Source organism: Aquarana catesbeiana, linkage group LG01 (assembly GCF_042186555.1).
Source record: "Aquarana catesbeiana isolate 2022-GZ linkage group LG01, ASM4218655v1, whole genome shotgun sequence".
NCBI classification, from domain to species: Eukaryota; Metazoa; Chordata; class Amphibia; order Anura; family Ranidae; genus Aquarana; species Aquarana catesbeiana.
Genome location: NC_133324.1, coordinates 527,796,948 through 527,816,681, shown reverse-complemented (window position 1 = coordinate 527,816,681; position 19,734 = coordinate 527,796,948). Strand labels below are relative to the sequence as shown.

The 19,734-nt window shown below is 45.9% G+C and overlaps 1 protein-coding gene across 4 annotated transcripts in view; it reads left to right on the top strand.

The window, feature by feature from the left end:
• Window positions 1-19,734, top strand: part of POLE4 (DNA polymerase epsilon 4, accessory subunit) — a 123,668-nt gene that overhangs the window by 19,517 nt on the left and 84,417 nt on the right. For all 4 annotated transcript variants that reach the window (XM_073594716.1, XM_073594738.1, XM_073594731.1 and 1 more), the window contains exon 2: window positions 558-642. In XM_073594716.1, the coding sequence (XP_073450817.1) occupies window positions 558-642 (85 nt within the window). The remainder of the gene's footprint in view (window positions 1-557; window positions 643-19,734) is intronic.

The window sequence follows — 19,734 nt, the reverse complement described above, 5'->3', positions numbered from 1 at the left end:
GGGCCTTGCCATCAGACTGCTGCAGTGAGTGCTTTGCTTATCTTCACGCAAGGTCTGTGTTTACAAGGCATCGCTTGACTAAAGCCTGTCATAGACGGAGCAATTTTCTTTCCTGCAACAACGGGTTGCAGGAAAGAAAATCGCTTGATTCCCCCCCCCCCCCATCAACACAGTTAGTTGATGAGGCAGTCCCTCCTGTGGAGCCATTGTGTTCTCCCAGCAAGGGGGCCATCCCCTCCCAGGAGAACACGCTCGCAGTAATGGCATTGTATAATCTGACAGGCTGGTTGTGATTGATCGATCAACTTGGGTACATTCAGCCTGCCCATACATGGTTCCAATCTCAGTTGGTCCCTGCTGAACCAGCTGAGATTAGAGTGGTCTATGGCTGGCTTTAAACTACGCATTAACTACTATCCCCTCCTCTGTTTAATGTAAAGAGTGAACTTCTTCCTTTTTAATAAATAAAAATAAATCTTGATTTAAAAACTGGATCAGTCATTTTAAAGAAAAATTTAATTGAGCAGACTTACTGTACATGTGTATTTTTATTACAGGAACTCCTAATAGAAACAATTGCTAAAGATGCATATGTGTATGCTCAACGTAGCAAGAGGAAAACATTGCAGCGTCGAGACATAGGTTAGTGTGTGTGTGTATGTGTGTGTGTGTATATATATATATATATATATATATATATATATATATATATATATATATATATATATATATATATATATATATATATATATATATATATATATATATATATATATATATATATATATATATATTTATTTATTATTTTATTTTTTTGTAGGTACTTTGGGCAAAGGTTGTCAATCAATGGTAGAAATGTGTTGTTTGGATTTTAACCACTTTCCGCAAATCAACGTACCTTTTGAGCAAGTGGTTGTACCGGGGTACCGTTTTTAGAGCTGGTGGTCGGCTTTCTAGTGATAAAAGATGCGGCTGTTCAGCCGCTCGGCCATCATCACCAGGCGAGGGAGGGGACAGCCAATGGCGCCGATTTTATGTCAGTATTTCAAAATGCCAATTTTTAGCACTTTGAGTACTAAGTGCAAAGGAGGGATTTGGGACATTTACACCCCAGATCCCTCCATAAAGAGTACCTGTCACTGTCTATAACTGTCACAAGATGTTTACATTCCTTGTGACAGCACACAAGTCATGCCTGCAAATGTAAACCGTGTTCAAATCACACATGTGAGGTATCGCCACGATCACCAGAGCCATAATTCTAGCAAAAGACCTCTAACTCTAAACGGGTAACCGTTAAATTTTTTTTTTTTAAGCGTTGCCTATGGAGATTTTTAAATTTAAATCATTTTTATTGATACATTTTCAAACAAAACAGTAATAATTAAGCATAACAGTGCATTTTTTCATTCAGGATCGAAAAGTTCCATTACAACCTCAAAAGGCAGGTTAAATGAGAAACTTATATGAACAGTTTCGAATCAAAAGAACAACTGATAGTCCTGTCCTTTACAGCCGTAGCTCACTATCAGGGAATTCTAAAATGGAGCTCTATATACGAGTCTTGATGCAGAGGCGAACCTCTTCCGCTATGGGTGCCGGTTCTAAATCCTTCCTTACTGTTAAAGGTAACTTACAGAGGGATACATAAATATCAACCATCTGGTAGCTGCTGGTCCTCCTCTGCGGCTCCACGCGGCCCACCCCATCGGGAGCTCACTGTGGAAGCGCGTAGAACCCCTAAGGCGCCAACAGCCCAACTCCTCCTTAGTGCAACTACCGGACCCCTGATGAACTCTATGGAGCCTAGGTCCACCAGATCACTGGTGAGTTCAAATATGATTGACTCAAAGTATTCAGGTAGTCCAGGCCCTGATAACCTGTCCAAAACTCTTACTGATTCCTCACCAGAGTCAGCAATAGATCTGGCTTAACTTGAACGGTGGGTGGGAACAGAGTGTCCTAAGTAGGAGAGAGGAGAAAGGTGGGAAAGGGGGTCAAGAGTAGTGAAGGGATCGTTTCAGAGTAGGATAGGTGTTCTCGTAGGTCCCTGTAACATTTCAGGCTGGATAGGGATATCACAGTACGTGGCCCAAGGCTCCCAAGTGTCATGAAACTTTCCAATTTTGTCGTTTAGTTTTGCAACTATTTGTTCTTGTGCCATGATCCAGGAGACTTTCCTCTTGAACTCCTGGAAGGGGATAAAGGGTTTCCTCCAAGCGTCTTCCAGGGCAGCCCATGAGACCTTGGGCTCCTCCTACCAGGACAGGAAACACGTCACCCCCACCAGATAAAAGGGCGGTCCTCCAGGCCCATGTCAGTTATTTGTGTTTCCTCCGGACGGGGGGTAACCTGTTCCTGGAACCTGCTCCCATAGGCCTTATGAGCAGGGGCTCTGTATGGCTATTTTTTGGGGCATATCACTTACCTCTTCCTCTGCCAGAAGCAGCACACCGCTGGGGAAGTTGGCTGTGCTGCTGTTCCCTGTCCTCAGTGCCTGGAAAGGGCCAGGACCGGTGTGAGGTCGGGCCCCTAGCGCAGTGCATTGCACTATAGCTCAGCTGAGCATCGGTTGTCCTTCCCTGCCGACAGCGTGGCTGATCTGGGCAGGGAATGGAGGAAGCCGCAGTGCTCGAGGGGGTGGAGCTATTGCGCTCCAAGGTGGCCCACAGGAAGTGCCTGGAGAGGGTTACTTCCGGGGCATATGACGTCATCATCAGGCGCCGGAGACGCGGCATCAGTCTCCATAAACGGCGCGAACAGAGAACGCTGGCTGCTAGTGTTTTTTGGTGTAAAGCAGCCAGGCTGTGGACGACCAAGAGGGGCAGGATGGATCCTCCTGCAGTACCTGCACAGGCAGCGGAGTGTTCACTCCCCCCTCTGTAGTAGTGGGTGTAAGGTGACACATTTCCTCCCTCCTGCACGTGGTGTTACGGAGCGATTGGATGGCTTTAATTACATTTTGGGTCATTTATTTTGTCTTGCAGACCAAGACTCAGGACAAGGCCCAAGTGCAGCCACTTAAAAGGAAATGTGCGGTTTGCACAAACAAATTGAGCTCCTCGTGGAGCAAAGCAGTTTGTCGCACCTGTATAGAAGGCCTAGTAAAAGATGACCCGGTTGCCTCTTGCCGGAAGATGCTTACTTCTGTTAGGGATGAGCTTGCGTCCACCTTCTTCACGTTCTTTTAAAACACTTATTGACAAGCTCCAGACTCCAGCAGAGAGTCCGTCTTCACGGAAGGCGTCAGTCAACACTCCGCAGCAGGCAGAGAGTGAAGACTCTGAGGCTGAGGTCAGATCTACCCGTTCTTTGGAAGAATCCGGGTCAGATACAGAGCCCAGGGATAGAGAATCCACTCGAGGCTCAAGATTTAAGTTATCTGAGGATGTAGATGACTTATTAAAGGCTATCTATACTACCCTTGAATTAAAAGAGGAAGAGGTTCAGTTATCCAAACATGATCTTATGTATAAAGGATTGCATAAGAGAAAATCTAGAGTTTTTCCGGTTCATAGTTCTTTGGTTTATACTATTAAACTGGAATGGGATAATCCTGAGAGAAAACCATTCTTCTCTAGTAACCTAAAAAGGTTTTCTTTTGATGAGGACACTGCGCAGCCGTGGAATAAGAATCCCAAGTTAGACGCACCTCTTTCAAAGGTTTCAAAAAACTCGGACCTAGCGTTCGATGATATGGGCACGCTTAAGGATCCGATGGACAAGAGGGGGGATATCCTTCTCCACAGAGCCTGGGACTCAGCGGTTGGAAACCTGAAACCAGCTCTGGCTTCCACTTGTGTGGCCAGAAATCTGGAGGTTTGTTTGACTCAGATTCAGTCACATCTGTCAGCAGGTACCTCCAGAGAGCAAATTTTAAAGTCCTTTCCTCTATTTCAGGCAGTGGGTTTTTTGGCGGATTCTTCCACTGAGTCAGTAAGAATGTCGGCCAGGACTTCAGCTCTAGTGAACTCGGCCAGGAGAAGCCTTTGGCTTAAGACCTGGTCAGGGGACTCGGCCTCCAAGTTGCGCCTTTGTGGCCTTCCCTTAACTGGCGATCATTTATTTGGCCCAGGTCTACAGGAGGCACTGGAACGCACAGCTGATAAGAAAAAGGCGTTTCCAGAGAAAAAGAGTTCCGACAGCCAGAAAATTTTTTCGTGGCCAAGGCAGGCAACAGAGTGCTAGAGAAAAGAACAGCAGGCAGAAAAAACACTCGACTGGGCACAAAGGCAGAGGCAAAGGGGGAGTGCTGTTTAACCCTCCTCAACAGCCCACCAAGCCACAGTGACTTGTGTTCTCCAGGGGGAGGAAGATTGAGGGCCTTCTTCCCACAGTGGGGAACAGTCACTCCGAGCCCCTTCATCCTGGACCTAGTGACCAACGGGTACGGGCTGGAGTTTGTTCTCCAACCACCAGAACGTTTGTTGGTCACATTTCCTCCACAAGATCGGGAGAAAGCGAGGGCTCTGGGTCTCCAGATCTGAGACTTATTAGATCAAGTCCTGATTGCTGTTACACAGTCAGAGCAGGGCAAGGGATTCTATACCCATGTATTTGTGGTCAGAAAGCCGGCAGGAAAGTTTCGACTTATTCTGAATCTCCGCACTTTAAACAAGTCCATCAAATACAAACGTTTCCGGATGGAGACGGTTTTTACTGTCAAAAACCTACTATACCCAAACTGCTTTATGGCCACGTTGGACTTAAGGGATGCCTATCTTCACATCCCTATCCATCCAGCCTTCCAAAAGTTTTTGAGATTGGCAGTGCAGACGAGTATGGGGACCCGACATTTTCAATTTCAAGCCCTTCCTTTTGGTCTTTCCTCAGCCCCACACATCTTTACGAAAGTGTTGGGGGAAGCGCTGGCGCCACTGAGATTAAAGGCGATAACTGTTATCCCTTACTTGGACGACCTCCTGATAGTAGCAAAGACATACCAGAGGCTGTTGGGGGATCTCCAGGCTGTACAGGACTTTTTACAGTCCCTAGGCTGGCTGATAAAGAAAAATCGTCCTTGATCCCGGCCCAGAGAGTATCTTATCTGGGTTACGATTTTTGCTCAGTGAACCAAAGAGTTTTTCTTCCTCCAGGAGAAGATTACCAAAGTGTTCCAGACTATGTCAGCATTGCAGACGAACCAGTCGGTCTCTCTGAGACAGGTGTCGAGGGCAGTGGGTCTTATGACCTCATGTTTTCCCGCAGTACCATGGGCGAGACTCCGTCAGCGTCCGTTACAAATGTTTCTTTTAAGAAACTGGGATGGGGACGTAAGGTCCCTGGAGTCAAGGATCCGGCTTCCCGACAGGATAAAAAGAAGCCTGTGGTGGTGGAGAGCTGGTCAGCACCTAGCAGGAGGTCTCCCATGGTCCTTTCCCATTTCCCGATAGATTCCAATGGATGCAAGTTCCTGGGGATGGGGGGGCCCACCTCAGCAATGCAGTAGCACAGGTAGAGTGGTCCTCAGAGGAGGCAAGGGCCTCATCCAATCAAAGAGCTGCTTGCAGTCAAGAGAGCCCTGCAGTCTTTTCAGATGGAGATCATGGGTCACAACCTCCAAATTCCATCGGACGATATCGTGACAGTCGCGTATATCAACAAGCAGGGAGGCACGAGAAGCTGGAGGCTTCAGTCCATTGCCCAGGAGATCCTTTCATGGGCAGAGGGGAATCTAGCTTCTATTTCTGCTGTACACCTGAAGGGGACAAACAATTGCCTGGCAGATTATCTCAGCCGTCACAGGATAGACCGAGACAACTGGTCCCTTCATCCCGAAGTCTTTACAAACCTCACCAAGGGATGGAGTTATCCCGTAGCGGATTTGTTCGCAAACCGAAACAACCACAAGACGGAGATATTCTTTTCCATGAACCCGGCAGACCAAGCCTTGGGGATCGATGCTCTGGCAAACCCGTGGCCTCCAGGCCTATGTTATGCCTTCCCGCCAATCAGACTGATTCCAGAAGTCCTCCGGAAGTTTCTGCTAGAAGAGACGGATCTGATTCTAATTGCCCCATTTTGGCCCAAGAGGCCATGGTTTTCCTTGCTAAAGTCTCTGGTTTCAGAGCCTCCGCGGAGTCTTCCGAAAAGGGAAGACTTATTATTGCAGGGTCCAGTATCTCACCCTCAGGTGGTTTCCTTAAACTTGACGGCCTGGTATCTGAAGAAAAGATACTGAGCGCCTAAGGGTTCTCTGACAAGGTAGTCAAGACTCTCGTTAATTGCAGGAAGCCGGTTACTAGAGCCATATATTGCAAAGTTTGGAAAAGGTTTAACTCATGGTTATCTGAAAATGAAAGATTAACTCATGATATTCCGTCTATTTTGGAATTTTTCCAAGAGGGTGTCGACAAAGGTCTTTCTGTTAGTACCTTAAAGGTACAGGCAGCAGCTATTAGTGTGTTCCTCCAGTTTTCTCTCCTGGAAAATCCCACTATAGCCAGATTTTTCAAATCTATCTCTAGGGCCAGACCAGTAGTGGTGAGAAGTTGCCCAACTTGGGATCTGTCCCTAGTACTTCAAACTCTGGCAGAATTTCCGTTTGAGCCTCTGGGAAGTATTTCAGTTTAGTTATATTAAAGACTGTGTTTCTTATAGCTGTTACCTCAGCTCGTAGGGTAAGTGAGTTGCAGGCCCTATCAGTAAGGGAGCCCTTCCTCACGATTTTTGAGGATCGAGTTGTTTTGTGAACCGATCCAGGTTTTTTGCCCAAGGTGGCAAGTACATTCCACCGATCTCAGGACGTTGTACTGCCAACCTTTTGTAGTTTGCCACAGGGCGACCTAGAAAGAAAATTTAGTTTTCTAGATGTAAGAAGGATTCTCTTAGTCTATCTTGAGGTCACCAAGACCTTTAGGAAAACTGATGCCTTATTTGTCCTCTTTTCTGGAGTTCACAAGGGGAATAGTGCATCTAAAGCCACATTGGCTAGATGGATAAAGCAAGCCATCTCTGAAGCTTACAAAATTAGGGAGGTTCCTACACCTTTTGTTACTGTGCACTCAACTAGAGCCTTGTCTATGTCTTGGGCTGAGAGGGCTGGTGCCTTACCAGAACAAATTTGAAGGGCTGCCACTTGGTCCAGTTACTCGACCTTCATTACCTTCATTAAACATTATCGCCTGGATCTCCTATCAGCTCAGGAGCAGGCGTTTGGTCGTAAGGTCCTTTAGGCAGTTGTCCCTCCCTAGACTGGTAAGTTCTGGCTCATCGTCTCATGGGCTGTCCTGGAAGACGCTTGGAGAAAAGCTGAGTAAGACTTACCGGTAACTCCTTTTCTGAGAGTCTTCCAGGACAGCCGGATTCCCACTCGGTATTGTCTGCAATTATGTGTATTATGCACATGTTTTGCAGGGTCCTACGGTTCTTGAGAAGACTGACATGGGCCTGGAGGACCCCTTTTTATCTGGTAGGGGTGACGTGTTTCCTGTCCTGGTAGGAGGAGCTCATGGGCTGTCCTGGAAGACTATCAGAAAAGGAGTTACCGGTAAGTCTAACTCAGCTTTTTTCCAGGATTTGGCGATGGTGACTTTGGCCCCTAATAAAATGAAGTAGACCAGAGCTTGTGAGTTTAGTAATATCCCTATTTAGTAGTGCTATGTTGGGGTCAGGGGTTACCATTACCTTGGTGATGGAACTAATGGTACGGAAAACTTTCTGCCAGTAGGATCTAATACGTGGACAGGTCCACCATGTGTGGATCATCGTACCCTCCAGTTTGCATCCCCTATGACATAGTGGGGAGGAACCTGGGAAGATCACCGCCAGTCTAGCTAGGATGTAATACCACCTAGTCAAAACTTTTAGACAAGCTTCAATGAGGGAAATGTTAAGAATACCTTTTGTGAGCACGCTTGGAAGCGCTGAACCAGTCCTGTGCAGTCCAAGTGCTGCCAGTTTCTTCTTCCAGGCCCGAGCATAGGATGGCTTGTCTGTATTTGTCACAAGTGCTGTGTAGATCAAGGAGATCGCTCCCCTCTGAACCTCAATATTAGAACACCAATGTTCATAGGGAGTTATTGTGGGGGGATCCTGTTTGTTCGACCAGATTGAGGTAATGAGAGGACAATATGCGACCGGTCTAAACTATGTGGCATGTTCACTAATGCCAGGAGCATGGCGGACAAGATGGGTGAACTAGAGATACTGTTGTACAAGGAGGATTTGGATTTTGTGGGAATTTCAGAGACCTGGTTCAACATCTCTCATGATTGGCTGGCAAACATTCAAGGGTATACCCTATACCGCAAGGATAGAGAGGGTAAAAAAGGGGGAGGGGTATGCCTATATATCAAGAATAATGTACAAGTGAATGTGAGAGATGACATCACTGAGGGGGCTAGGGAGGAGGTGGAATCTTTATGGGTAGAGCTCCAAAGGGATGAAGCTAAGGGGAAAATAATACTGGGAGTATGCTATAGGCCCCCTAACCTGAGGGAGGAAGTGGAGACGGATCTCCCATCACAAATTGGATTAGCAGCAAGGATGGGAAGTGTTATCATAATGGGGGATTTTAATTATCCAGACATAGACTGGGCGGAGGGAACCGCGCATTCATTTAAGGCTCGCCAGTTCCTTAATGTCTTGCAGGACAATTTTATGGGTCAGATGGTAGACGCACGAACTAGAAATAAAACATTACTAGATCTACTGATTACCAACAATACAGACCTGATCACAGATGTGGAAATACGGGGCAATTTAGGTAACGGCGATCACAGGTCAATTAGTTTCAGTATAAATCACACAAATAGGAAACATGAAGGGAACACAAAGACACTGAATTTCAAAAGAGCCAACTTCCCTAAACTACAAACCTTGCTAAAAGGCATAAATTGGGATAAAATATTAGGAACAAAGAATACGGAGGAGAGATGGGTTTGCTTTAAGAGCATATTAAATAAGGGCATTAGCCAATGTATCCCATTGGGTAATAAATTTAAAAGAGCGAACAAACATCCTAGATGGCTTAACTCCAATGTAAAAATGCATATAAAAGCAAAGGAGAAGGCCTTCAAAAAATACAAGGTTGAGGGATCATCCTCAGCATTCAGAATTTATAAAGAATGCAATAAGAAATGTAAGGGTGCAATTAGGACGGCTAAGATAGAACATGAAAGACACATAGCGGAGGAGAGCAAAAAAAATCCCAAGAAATTCTTTAAGTATGTAAAAAGTAAAAAAGGGAGGACAGACCATATTGGCCCCATAAAGAATGAGGAAGGACATCTGGTTACAAAGGATGGGGAGATGGCAAAGGTATTGAATTTATTCTTCTCCTCAGTCTTCACGAGTGAATCGGGGGGCTTCAGTAACCAAAACTGCAGTGTTTATCCTCATGACACAACACAGGAAGCACCTACATGGTTAACAGAGGACGGAATTAAAATTAGACTTGAGAAACTTAACATTAATAAATCACCGGGACCAGATGGCTTGCATCCGAGGGTACTTAGGGAACTCAGTCAGGTGATTGCCATACCGTTGTTCCTAATTTTTACAGACAGTCTATTGACTGGAATGGTACCAGCTGATTGGAGAAAAGCCAATGTAGCACCAATATTTAAAAAGGGCCCAAAAAACATCCCTGGGAGTTACAGACCAGTTAGCCTAACATCAATAGTATGTAAACTCTTGGAGGGGATGATAAGGGACTATATACAAGATTTTAGTAATAAGAATGATATCATTAGCAGTAATCAGCATGGATTCATGAAGAATCGTTCTTGCCAAACCAATCTATTAACCTTCTATGAGGAGGTGAGTTGCCATCTAGATAAAGGAAGGCCCGTAGACGTGGTGTATCTGGATTTTGCAAAAGCATTTGACACAGTTCCCCATAAACGTTTACTGTACAAAATAAGGTGCGTTGGCATGGACCATAGGGTGAGTACATGGATTGAAAACTGGCTACAAGGGCGTGTTCAGAGGGTGGTGATAAATAGGGAGTACTCAGAATGGTCAGGGGTGGGTAGTGGGGTTCCCCAGGGTTCTGTGCTGGGACCAATCCTATTTAATTTGTTCATAAACAACCTGGAGGATGGGATAAACAGTTCAATCTCTGTATTTGCAGACGATACTAAGCTAAGCAGGGCAATAACTTCTCCGCAGGATGTGGAAATCTTGCAAAAAGACCTGAACAAATTAATGGGGTGGGCGACTACATGGCAAATGAGGTTCAATGTAGAAAAATGTAAAATAATGCATTTGGGTGGCAAAAATATGAATGCAATCTATACACTGGGGGGAGAACCTCTGGGGGAATCTAGGATGGAAAAGGACCTGGGGGTCCTAGTAGATGATAGGCTCAGCAATGGCATGCAATGCCAAGCTGCTGCTAATAAAGCAAACAGAATATTGGCATGCATTAAAAGGGGATCAACTCCAGAGATAAAACGATAATTCTCCCGCTCTACAAGACTCTGATCCGGCCGCACCTGGAGTATGCTGTCCAGTTCTGGGCACCAGTCCTCAGGAGGGACGTACTGGAAATGGAGCGAGTACAAAGAAGGGCAACAAAGCTAATAAAGGGTCTGGAGGATCTTCGTTATGAGGAAAGGTTGCGAGCACTGAACTTATTCTCTCTGGAGAAGAGACGCTTGAGAGGGGATATGATTTCAATTTACAAATACTGTACTGGTGACCCCACAATAGGGATAAAACTTTTTCGCAGAAGAGAGTTTAATAAGACTCGTGACCACTCATTACAATTAGAAGAAAAGAGGTTTAACCTTAAACTACGTAGAGGGTTCTTTACTGTAAGAGCGGCAAGGATGTGGAATTCCCTTCCACAGGCGGTGGTCTCAGCGGGGAGCATTGATAGCTTCAAGAAACTATTAGATAATCACCTGAATGACTGCAACATACAGGGATATGTAATGTAATACTGACACATAATCACACACATAGGTTGGACTTGATGGAATTGTGTCTTTTTTCAACCTCACCTACTATGTAACTATGAGAGATTTGGGAGAATCTAAATAGTTCAGAGTCAGGCATGTCTAATTTCTTCCTACAATGGGATAGTGTAAGCGGACCCCCCGGAGAGAGAAAATGGCCAATCCTGTAAAGGCCTTTATCTGTCCACCATTTGAATGCTTTAATGTTCATCCCTGGTGTGAAATCCCGATTATGAAATAAATGCGCTAATGACTTCATGGGTGCTATCGGAGTGTGCTGCGAGAAAAGCTTGGAGCAAAGGGTCACCGAGTGAGAGAGGGTAGGGGACATAATGGCTGGCCTAAGTTTTGAGTTGCACCAAAGAAGATAGTCAATGGTATTCAAGGGAATTGCATGTCTTTCCATCGAGAGCCATTCAGGCTTCGGGCCCCTTGAGAAAACTACTGAAATTTGAGTGAGTTGTGCTGCCTGGTAATATCCCAACAGATTAGGCAATCTCAACCCTCCCTGAGTTTTTAGGCGGGTAAGAATTCTGGAAGCACATCTATACCCTTTTTTTGCCCCAAACAAAGCAGGCAATCTCTGACTGAAATTTGTTAAGGAATTGTTTCTTTATCGGGATTGGGAGAGAGCGAAATAAATATGAGATGGGGGAGAAGTGTCATCTTAAAGTGGAGTTCCACCCAAAAGTGGAACTTCCACTCATCAGATTCCTCCCCCCCTCCGGTGACACAGTTGGCACCTTTCAGGGGGGAGGGGGGTACAGATACCTGTGTATTACAGGTATCTGTACCCACTTCCGGCGTAGATAGCCGCAGAATCTGCGGTTATTTACGCCACTTCCTGCTCCCTCCCCGCTGCCTGCTGGGAAACACACGGGTCCCAGAGGCAGCAGGGAGCATTCGTATTGCGCGGCGCGACTCGCGCATGCGCAGTAGGGAACCGGGAAGTGAAGCCGCACGGCTTCACTTCCTGATTCCCTTACCGAAGATGGAGGCGGCAGCACCCGAGGACGGAGAGACGCTTCGGCCTCGGGTGCCGACATCGCGGGCGCCCTGGACAGGTAAGTGTCCATGTTTTAAAAGTCAGCAGCTGCAGTATTTGTAGCTGCTGACTTTTAAAAAAAAATTTTTCGGCGGCGCTCCGCTTTAACTGCGTGTATTCTGCCCAGCCAGGATAGACCACATTTTGCCCACCCCCTATCACCTCTGTATTTGTGTAACATAGGAGGGTAATTCGCTCTGAAAAGGTCATTAATATTTGGCATCCGTTTAATTCCTAGATATGGAATGGCTGTGGCAGCCCATGAGAAGTCAAAGTTGTTAGAAAGTTGTCTGAGCAGTTCCGGTGAGACTGTTATGTTTAAAGCTGTCCATTTAGTCAAATTGACCCTCAGGCCTGAGACCTCACTAAAATTCCTCAAAACTTTATATATCATAGGTGTAGATGTAAGAGGAGAGGTGACATAGAGGAGGAGGTCATCGGCGTATAAAGCACACTTATGCTTCTGATCGCCACATTTCACCCCCTTAATGTCAGGGTTCGATCTTTATCGCTACAGCTAACGTTTTGATGGCCACCGCAGAGAGGAGGGGAGAGAGAGGACAGCCCTGTCTGGTTCCCCCTACCTATTGCAAACGAGTCCGAATACCTGCCCATCAGATGAACCTGCGCCGTCGGAGTTGAATAAAGGGACTTAATTAGGTTCAAGAAATAAGGGCCAAAGCCCCATCTCTGCAAAATATCAGTTAGGTATGCCCAGTCTACCGAGTCGAAGGCCTTGTGAAGGTCTATAGATAGGAGGAAGCCTTTTTGATGGGAACCCCCATCCCACTGTGATTTGAGAAGTGACATAACATTGTTCTACGAATCTGGTCCGGACCCTGTCTCCCAGGGATGAAGCCCACCTAATCTCTATGTATATAGGCGGATATAAAACTCGCTACTCTATTCACGAGAATCTTGGTCATGATTTTAATGTCGTTATTATTAAGCGATATTGGGCGGTAGCTTTCCAGCTCGCTGGCGTCCTTATCTTGTTTTGGGAGTACCGATTTATATATGCAGAGTTCAGATCAGCGCCAAGGGGGGCTCCATCCCTGAGAAAGTTAGTCGAGCCATATGAGGAGCCAGGCAGGGGCCAAATTTTTTGTAATAGCCTGTGGAGAAGCCATCTGGGCCAGGAGAGGAACCAAGTTTAAGGGATTTGATGGTGTCTAATATCTCCTCTGTGGAGAACGGGCACTCCAAGCGGTCTCTATGTTCTTTTGTCAGAGTGGGTAGTGGGAGATTTTCAAAAAATTTGTCCTGTAATTGTTGGGAGAGGGGCCTAATAGGTTTGTATAGGTCAGAGTAGAAACGCAAAAACTCTGCCATGATTTTGGTTGAATTCTGTGTTAAGTCCCCCGATGCGGTCTTTATTTTGGGGAATGCTAGGCAGCGTTGTTTAGGACTAAGCTTTGCAGTTAGTCTGGAACCATAGAATTTGGCCCCAGTCCACCTAAGGTGCTTTTCCGCTGCTGTCGTCAGCGACAAGTTAAGGAGGGCTCGGGCTTTGTCAAGGTTCACCAGAGTCTCGGGCATGGGGTGGCGCTTGTGAGCTTTCGCTAGCGAATGGTAGCCTTCCGTAAGCTTTAGCAAGTCAGCCCTGTGTTCAGCTTTAAGTTTCAAAGTCAGTTGAAGGATATGTCCCCTGATGACCGATTTTTATGAGCTGCCCAGACCGTGGAGTGAGAAACTCCACTCGTCTGATTATTAAGAAAATAATCTTTAATCTCGGTCCTCCTGATCTCCGCGTGCTTAAAATGGTCCGATAGGGGGGTATCTATTATCTTGGAACCTCTTATTAGTGGGATCGTGTGGGAGCGAGTGAAAATGTGGTCTATCCTGGCAAAGGAGTTGTGAGGTGCTGAGAAGTGAGTATAGTCCCGTGTGTGTGGATTGGCCTCTCTCCAGACATCAATCAACTCTTTCGTTATGAAGGAGTTTAGCTATTTTAGCGCTTTGTTTTGAAGGGCGCTTAGGTTTTGAGTTTACATCTGCTGATTTGTCTAGAGAGACGTCAAAGGCAGTGTTAGAGTCCCTGCCAATGAAAACAGTCCCTTTTCAAGTGTGCTTGCAGTTTATGTAGCAAGGATTCAAAGAAAACTCTCTGACCCTTGTTGGGGGGTGTAGTAGGATACAAAAGTGTAAAGTTCTCCATCTGTGTGGCCAGAGACTAAAACATAGTGTCCTGGGGGGTCAACCAACGTCTCTGGCTGGGAGAGATTAATGTGTTTAGCAAAACATATGGCAACTCCCTTTTTGTTTTGTTGCCGGCAGATGCAATAAAAAATTGGGGGAAAAGCTGGTGGAGGAATGTGTGTAAGTGGCAGGGAAGTGTGTCTCTTGTAATAAAAGAATGTCTGCATGCATGGAATGATATAATTGAAAGAGTTTCCTACGTTTGATGGGTGAGTTAAGTCCCTGGGTATTGTGTGAAATAATTTTGAGGGTAGGAGAAGGATCAATTGTGCTAGCCATGGTTCAGAGGGGAGAGAGCTACCCCAAAGGTCTGTGTCTTACCTTTGCTTTGAGGGAAGTACTCACTAACGCGCCCAGAGTGCGTAAGTTTCGCCTTGCTCGGGCCTGGGACGAGAATCCAGAGACAGCCCTGGGACCTGGGAGAACTCGGACGAAGATCAAGAAGGAAGAGGCGAAAAGGGGAGAAAAAAGAAATGAAAAGAAAGAAGAGTTAAGCATTGAGATCCTTGCATCAAAAAACCAACAATCATGAGGAAGTAACTGTATAATTGAATCTTGGGGCCCCCTGCCCCCCACCCCCCCCCACCCCAGGGGTAGGATGGACTAGCCATCTCCTACCCTTACATCAAAGAGGGCCAGAATACCCTGACTACAGGGGTACCAGTGAGAGTTCAAGAGCACCACAGGCGCTCCCGAGCTCAACAGAAGGGGTGCACTGGGTCCACCACGGCCCCGCCACCTAACGACAAACTAACTGAAGACTTCCTAAGAGCCTATAATGAACATGTAATAGAGTGCTCCATTAATGATCTTCTAAATCAAAAAAATACTGCGCTATCCCTCAAATCAAATAAACATTCAAAAGTGCGTCTATGAAAAACAAAAAGTATTAGTGCTGCTGCAACCATAAATGTGAGACAACCCCCACCTCAATAACTATACATAGGATAGGCTGCACTGCTATTAAGTAAAAGCGATCATGGTTAATTGATATGACCACACCAATGATATCCTTGTGCAGTGAACAACAATAAAGGTAAATGCTCCATTAATGACCTTGACAACTTTCTAGGTATGATTCTGGGTTCCCCACCCAGGACATGCGGCCGCCCCAGGCCCCCCACCAAAATAGCTGGGAGACCAGGGGAACCCCTCGACCTGGGCGTGGTTAATTACCCATAGTCCATTACGAGGAATGATTCCTCGAGTAATAGAGGCGTATTTCTCCACTCCACAAGGGGGAAAAAAAGGGGGGGGACTTTAATATACAGCCTGGGACGTGAACTAGCGTCCCTAACGAGGGGTTAAGAACTAGCATGGGAGGAAGCCTGTATCAGGCGACCAACTAATCGTGGAAACCCCCAGAGGATGCAAAGGGTAAAACTCCCTCTCCCCACCCCTGGAGAAAGGTCCCAGTCTCTCTTCTAAAGCCAGACCTGCTCCCTGGGAAGAAGTCAATGCAGGTATGGGATAAGTCCAGACCGGTCTTTCAAAATGGGGTAACAGAGGGGGATCCCTCAAAAACGAGTGTATAGTGGTAAGATTGCAAATCGGAGCTCTGATCCATTAGAGGGGGCTAGTCTTCAAGGCGGGAGATTTTCTTTGGTTCTCTTGGAGTTTTGTTTCAGCCAGGAGGGTTGTAGCGGGCTAGCTGGTGGAGGTGTCTTTGTAGAGGAGGGGGTGCTTCTGTTCGCCCGTGTGGCGGGTGGGTCTAATGGAATCAGGCCAAGTTAGGCCAAGTTGTAGCAGAAGACGTTCCCCTTCTGCGAAGTGGAGAAGCTGTAACTTTTGTTCCTGTAGGAGAAGTTCAGTCGCAGGGGAAATGACTATTTGTATGTCATTTCCTTGTCCATCAAGTGCTGAAGTAGCGGCTTGAGAGCTCTTTTTTTCTGCACAGTGTATGGGGATAGGTCCGCAAAAATTTGGATTTTATGCCCGAGTAACGTAAGGTTGTCCGAGGACCTGGATTTCCTCATCACCTCCTCCTTAACCGAATAAAAGTGGGGTTTATGTCCCTGGGGAGACCATCTGTGCGGGGGGGGGGGGGGTTGCAGGGCCATGTGAGCTCTGTCCATCTCAAGGCGGTGTTCTGCAATCTCTGGGATAAGATCTTTTATGAGTGTTTTAACAGCCGATTGGACCTCTTTCTCGGATTCAGGGAGCCCCCTGATCCTAAAATTATAGCGTCTCAATCTGTTCTCAAGGTCATCTATCTTTGCAAAGGCAATTCTCATCCCTATTTGTTGTAAGTCAGCATGGATGGATGAAGTGATCTGTGCAGGATTTAGTGCCAGGCTTATTGATAGCATTTGTGCAAATGCCTCCATCAAGCATGGAAAATCAGTGGGAGTAGAGGATGCTTCATGTGCCTCACTGACAGCCAGCAGCAGGCCTGTGTGAGCATACATCATGGGGGTGGAGGGGAGACCAGAGTTCAGTCTGTTTAATAAAGATTCTGTGGAGGCAGGAGAAGTGGCCTGGGGCAGAGGAGGGTTCACAGTACCTGGGGATGGTGGAGGGATCGAGTCCTCATCCGCAATGGAATCCTCCATGTCCTCCTCCTATGTGAGGGCCTCGTGGAGCGGCCGCCATCTTTGCAAAGCTGATCGGGCCCGCCGCAGTGGTCATTTGGCACGATAGATTCCTTCTCGCTGGTGCCGCGGACATCAGAGGGTTCCTGGGGGCTTCCCCTATTTGATTATCCCAGATTGAGGCGTGGGGGAGCGCTCTCTCTGCTCTGGTGGACGTTAATGGACGGTGGTGGAGCGGAGCTCTAGATGCCGGTGGCCATCTTGGGAGCTGCCACACATGCGCCTCCACCTATGGAGATTTTTAAGTACCGTAACTTGTGTGTGAGATAGATATCTATCTCTATCTCTATCTCTATCCTATACACGTTTATTCCCTTTGTGTGTATTGGAACAAAACAAAAAAGGGAGGGAAAAAAAGCAAATTGGACATAATGTCCCACAATTCCAAAAATGGGCTGGTCAATATTCTTGGCCCCCTTTCAGAATTGTGGATGAATAAGATTGTTTCAAGCATGTGATGCTCCTTTAAACTCACCTGGGGCAAGGAACAGGTGTGGGCAATATAAAATCACACCTGAAAGCAGATAAAAAGGAGAGAAGTTCACTTAGTCTTTGCATTGTGTGTCTGTGTGTGCCACACTAAGCATGGACAACAGAAAGAGGAGAAGAGAACTATCTGAGGACTTGAGAACCAAAATTGTGGAAAAATATCAACAATCTCAAGGTTACAAGTCCATCTCCAGAGATCTAGATTTGCCTTTGTCCATAGTGCGCAACATTATCAAGAAGTTTGCAACCCATGGCACTGTAGCTAATCTCTCTGGGCGTGGACGGAAGAGAAAAATTGATGAAAGGATGCAACGCAGGATAGTCCGGATGGTGGATAAGCAGAGAGAAAGAAATTCAAGCTGTCCTGCAGGCTCCGGGAGCATCGGTGTCAGCGCAAACTATCCGTCGACATTTAAATAAAATGAAACGCTATGGCAGGAGACCCAGGAGGACCCCACTGCTGACACAAAGGCCTAAAAAAGCAAGACTACAGTTTGCCAAAATGTACTTGAGTAAACCAAAATCCTTCTGGGAAAATGTCTTGTGGACAGATAAGACCAAGATGGTGCTTTTTGGTAAAGCACATCATTCTACTGTTTACCGAAAACTGAATGAGGCCTACAAAGAAAAGAACACAGTACCTACAGTGAAATATGGTGGAGGTTCAATTATGTTTTGAGGTTGTTTGCTACCTCTGGCACTAGGTGCCTTGAATGTGTGCAAGGCATCATGAAATCTGAGGATTACCAAAGGATTTTGGGTCGCACTGTAGAGCCCAGTGTCAGAAAGCTGGGTTTGCGTCCGAGATCTTGGGTCTTCCAGCAGGACAATGACCCCAAACATACGCCAAAAAGCACCCAGAAATGGATGGGGCGCAGAGCGCTGGAGAGTTCTAAAGTGGCCAGCAATGAGTCCAGATCTAAATCCCATTGAACAGTGGAGAGATCTTAAAATTGCTGTTGGGAAAAGGCGCCCTTCCAATAAGAGACCTGGAGCAGTTTGCAAAGGAAGAGTGGTCCAAAATTCCATGTGAGAGGTGTAAGAAGCTTATTGATGGTTATAGGAAGCGACTGATTTCAGTTATTTTTTCCAAAGGGTGTGCAACCAAATATTAAGTTAAGGGTGCCAAGAATTTTGACCAGCCCATTTTTGGAGTTTTGTGTGACATTATGTCCAATTTGCTTTTTTTTTTACTCCCTTTTTTGTTTTGTTCCATTACACACAAAGGGAATAAACATGTGTATAGCAAAACGTGTTACTGCAATTCTTTTCTGTGAGAAATACTTGATTTTGTTGAAAATGTTCTGGGGTGCCAACAATTTCGGCCATGACTGTGTGTGTGTGTGTGTGAGATAGATAGAAAATATATATATATATATATATATATATATATATATATATATATATATATATATATTTTCTCTATCTATTATATTACACAGTGAGGACGGAAAGTATTCAGACCCCCTTAAATTTATCACTTTGTTATATTGCAGCCATTTGCTAAAATCATTTAAGTTCTTTTTTTTTTTTTTTCTTTCCCTCGTTAATGTACACACAGCACCCCATATTGACAGAAAAACACGGAATTGTTGACATTTTTGCAGATTTATTAAAGAAACTGAAATATCACATGGTCCTTAGTATTCAGACCCTTTGCTGTGACACTCGTATATTTAACTCAGGCGCTGTCCATTTCTTCTGATCATTGAGATGGTTCTACACCTTCATTTGAGTCCAGCTGTGTTTTGATTATACTGATTGGACTTGATTAGGAAAGCCACACACCTGTCTATATAAGACCTTACAGCTCACAGTGCATGTCAGAGCAAATGAGAATCATGAGGTCAAAGGAACTGCCTGAAGAGCTCAGAGACAGAATTGTGGCAAGGCACAGATCTGGCCAAGGTTACAAAAAAATTTCTGCTGCACTTAAGGTTCCTAAGAGCACAGTGGCCTCCATACTCCTTTTAAATAGAAGACGTTTGGGATGGCCAAAAGCCTTCCTAGAGCTGGCCGTCCGGCCAAACTGAGCTATCAGGGGAGAAGAGCCTTGGTGAGAGAGGTAAAGAAGAACCCAAAGATCACTGTGGCTGAGCTCCAGAGATGCAGTCGGGAGATGGGAGAAAGTTGTAGAAAGTCAGCCATCACTGCAGCCCTCCACCAGTTGGGGCTTTATGGCAGAGTGGCCCGACGGAAGCCTCTCCTCAGTGCAAGACACATGAAAGCCCGCATGGAGTTTGCTAAACACCTGAAGGACTCCAAGATGGTGAGAAATAAGATTCTCTGGTCTGATGAGACCAAGATAGAACTTTTTGGCCTTAATTCTAAGCGGTATGTGTGGAGAAAACCAGGCACTGCTCATCACCTGTCCAATACAGTCCCAACAGTGAAGCATGGTGGTGGCAGCATCATGCTGTGGGGGTGTTTTTCAGCTGCAGGGACAGGACTAGTTGCAATCGAGGGAAAGATGAATGCGGCCAAGTACAGGGATATTCTGGACCAA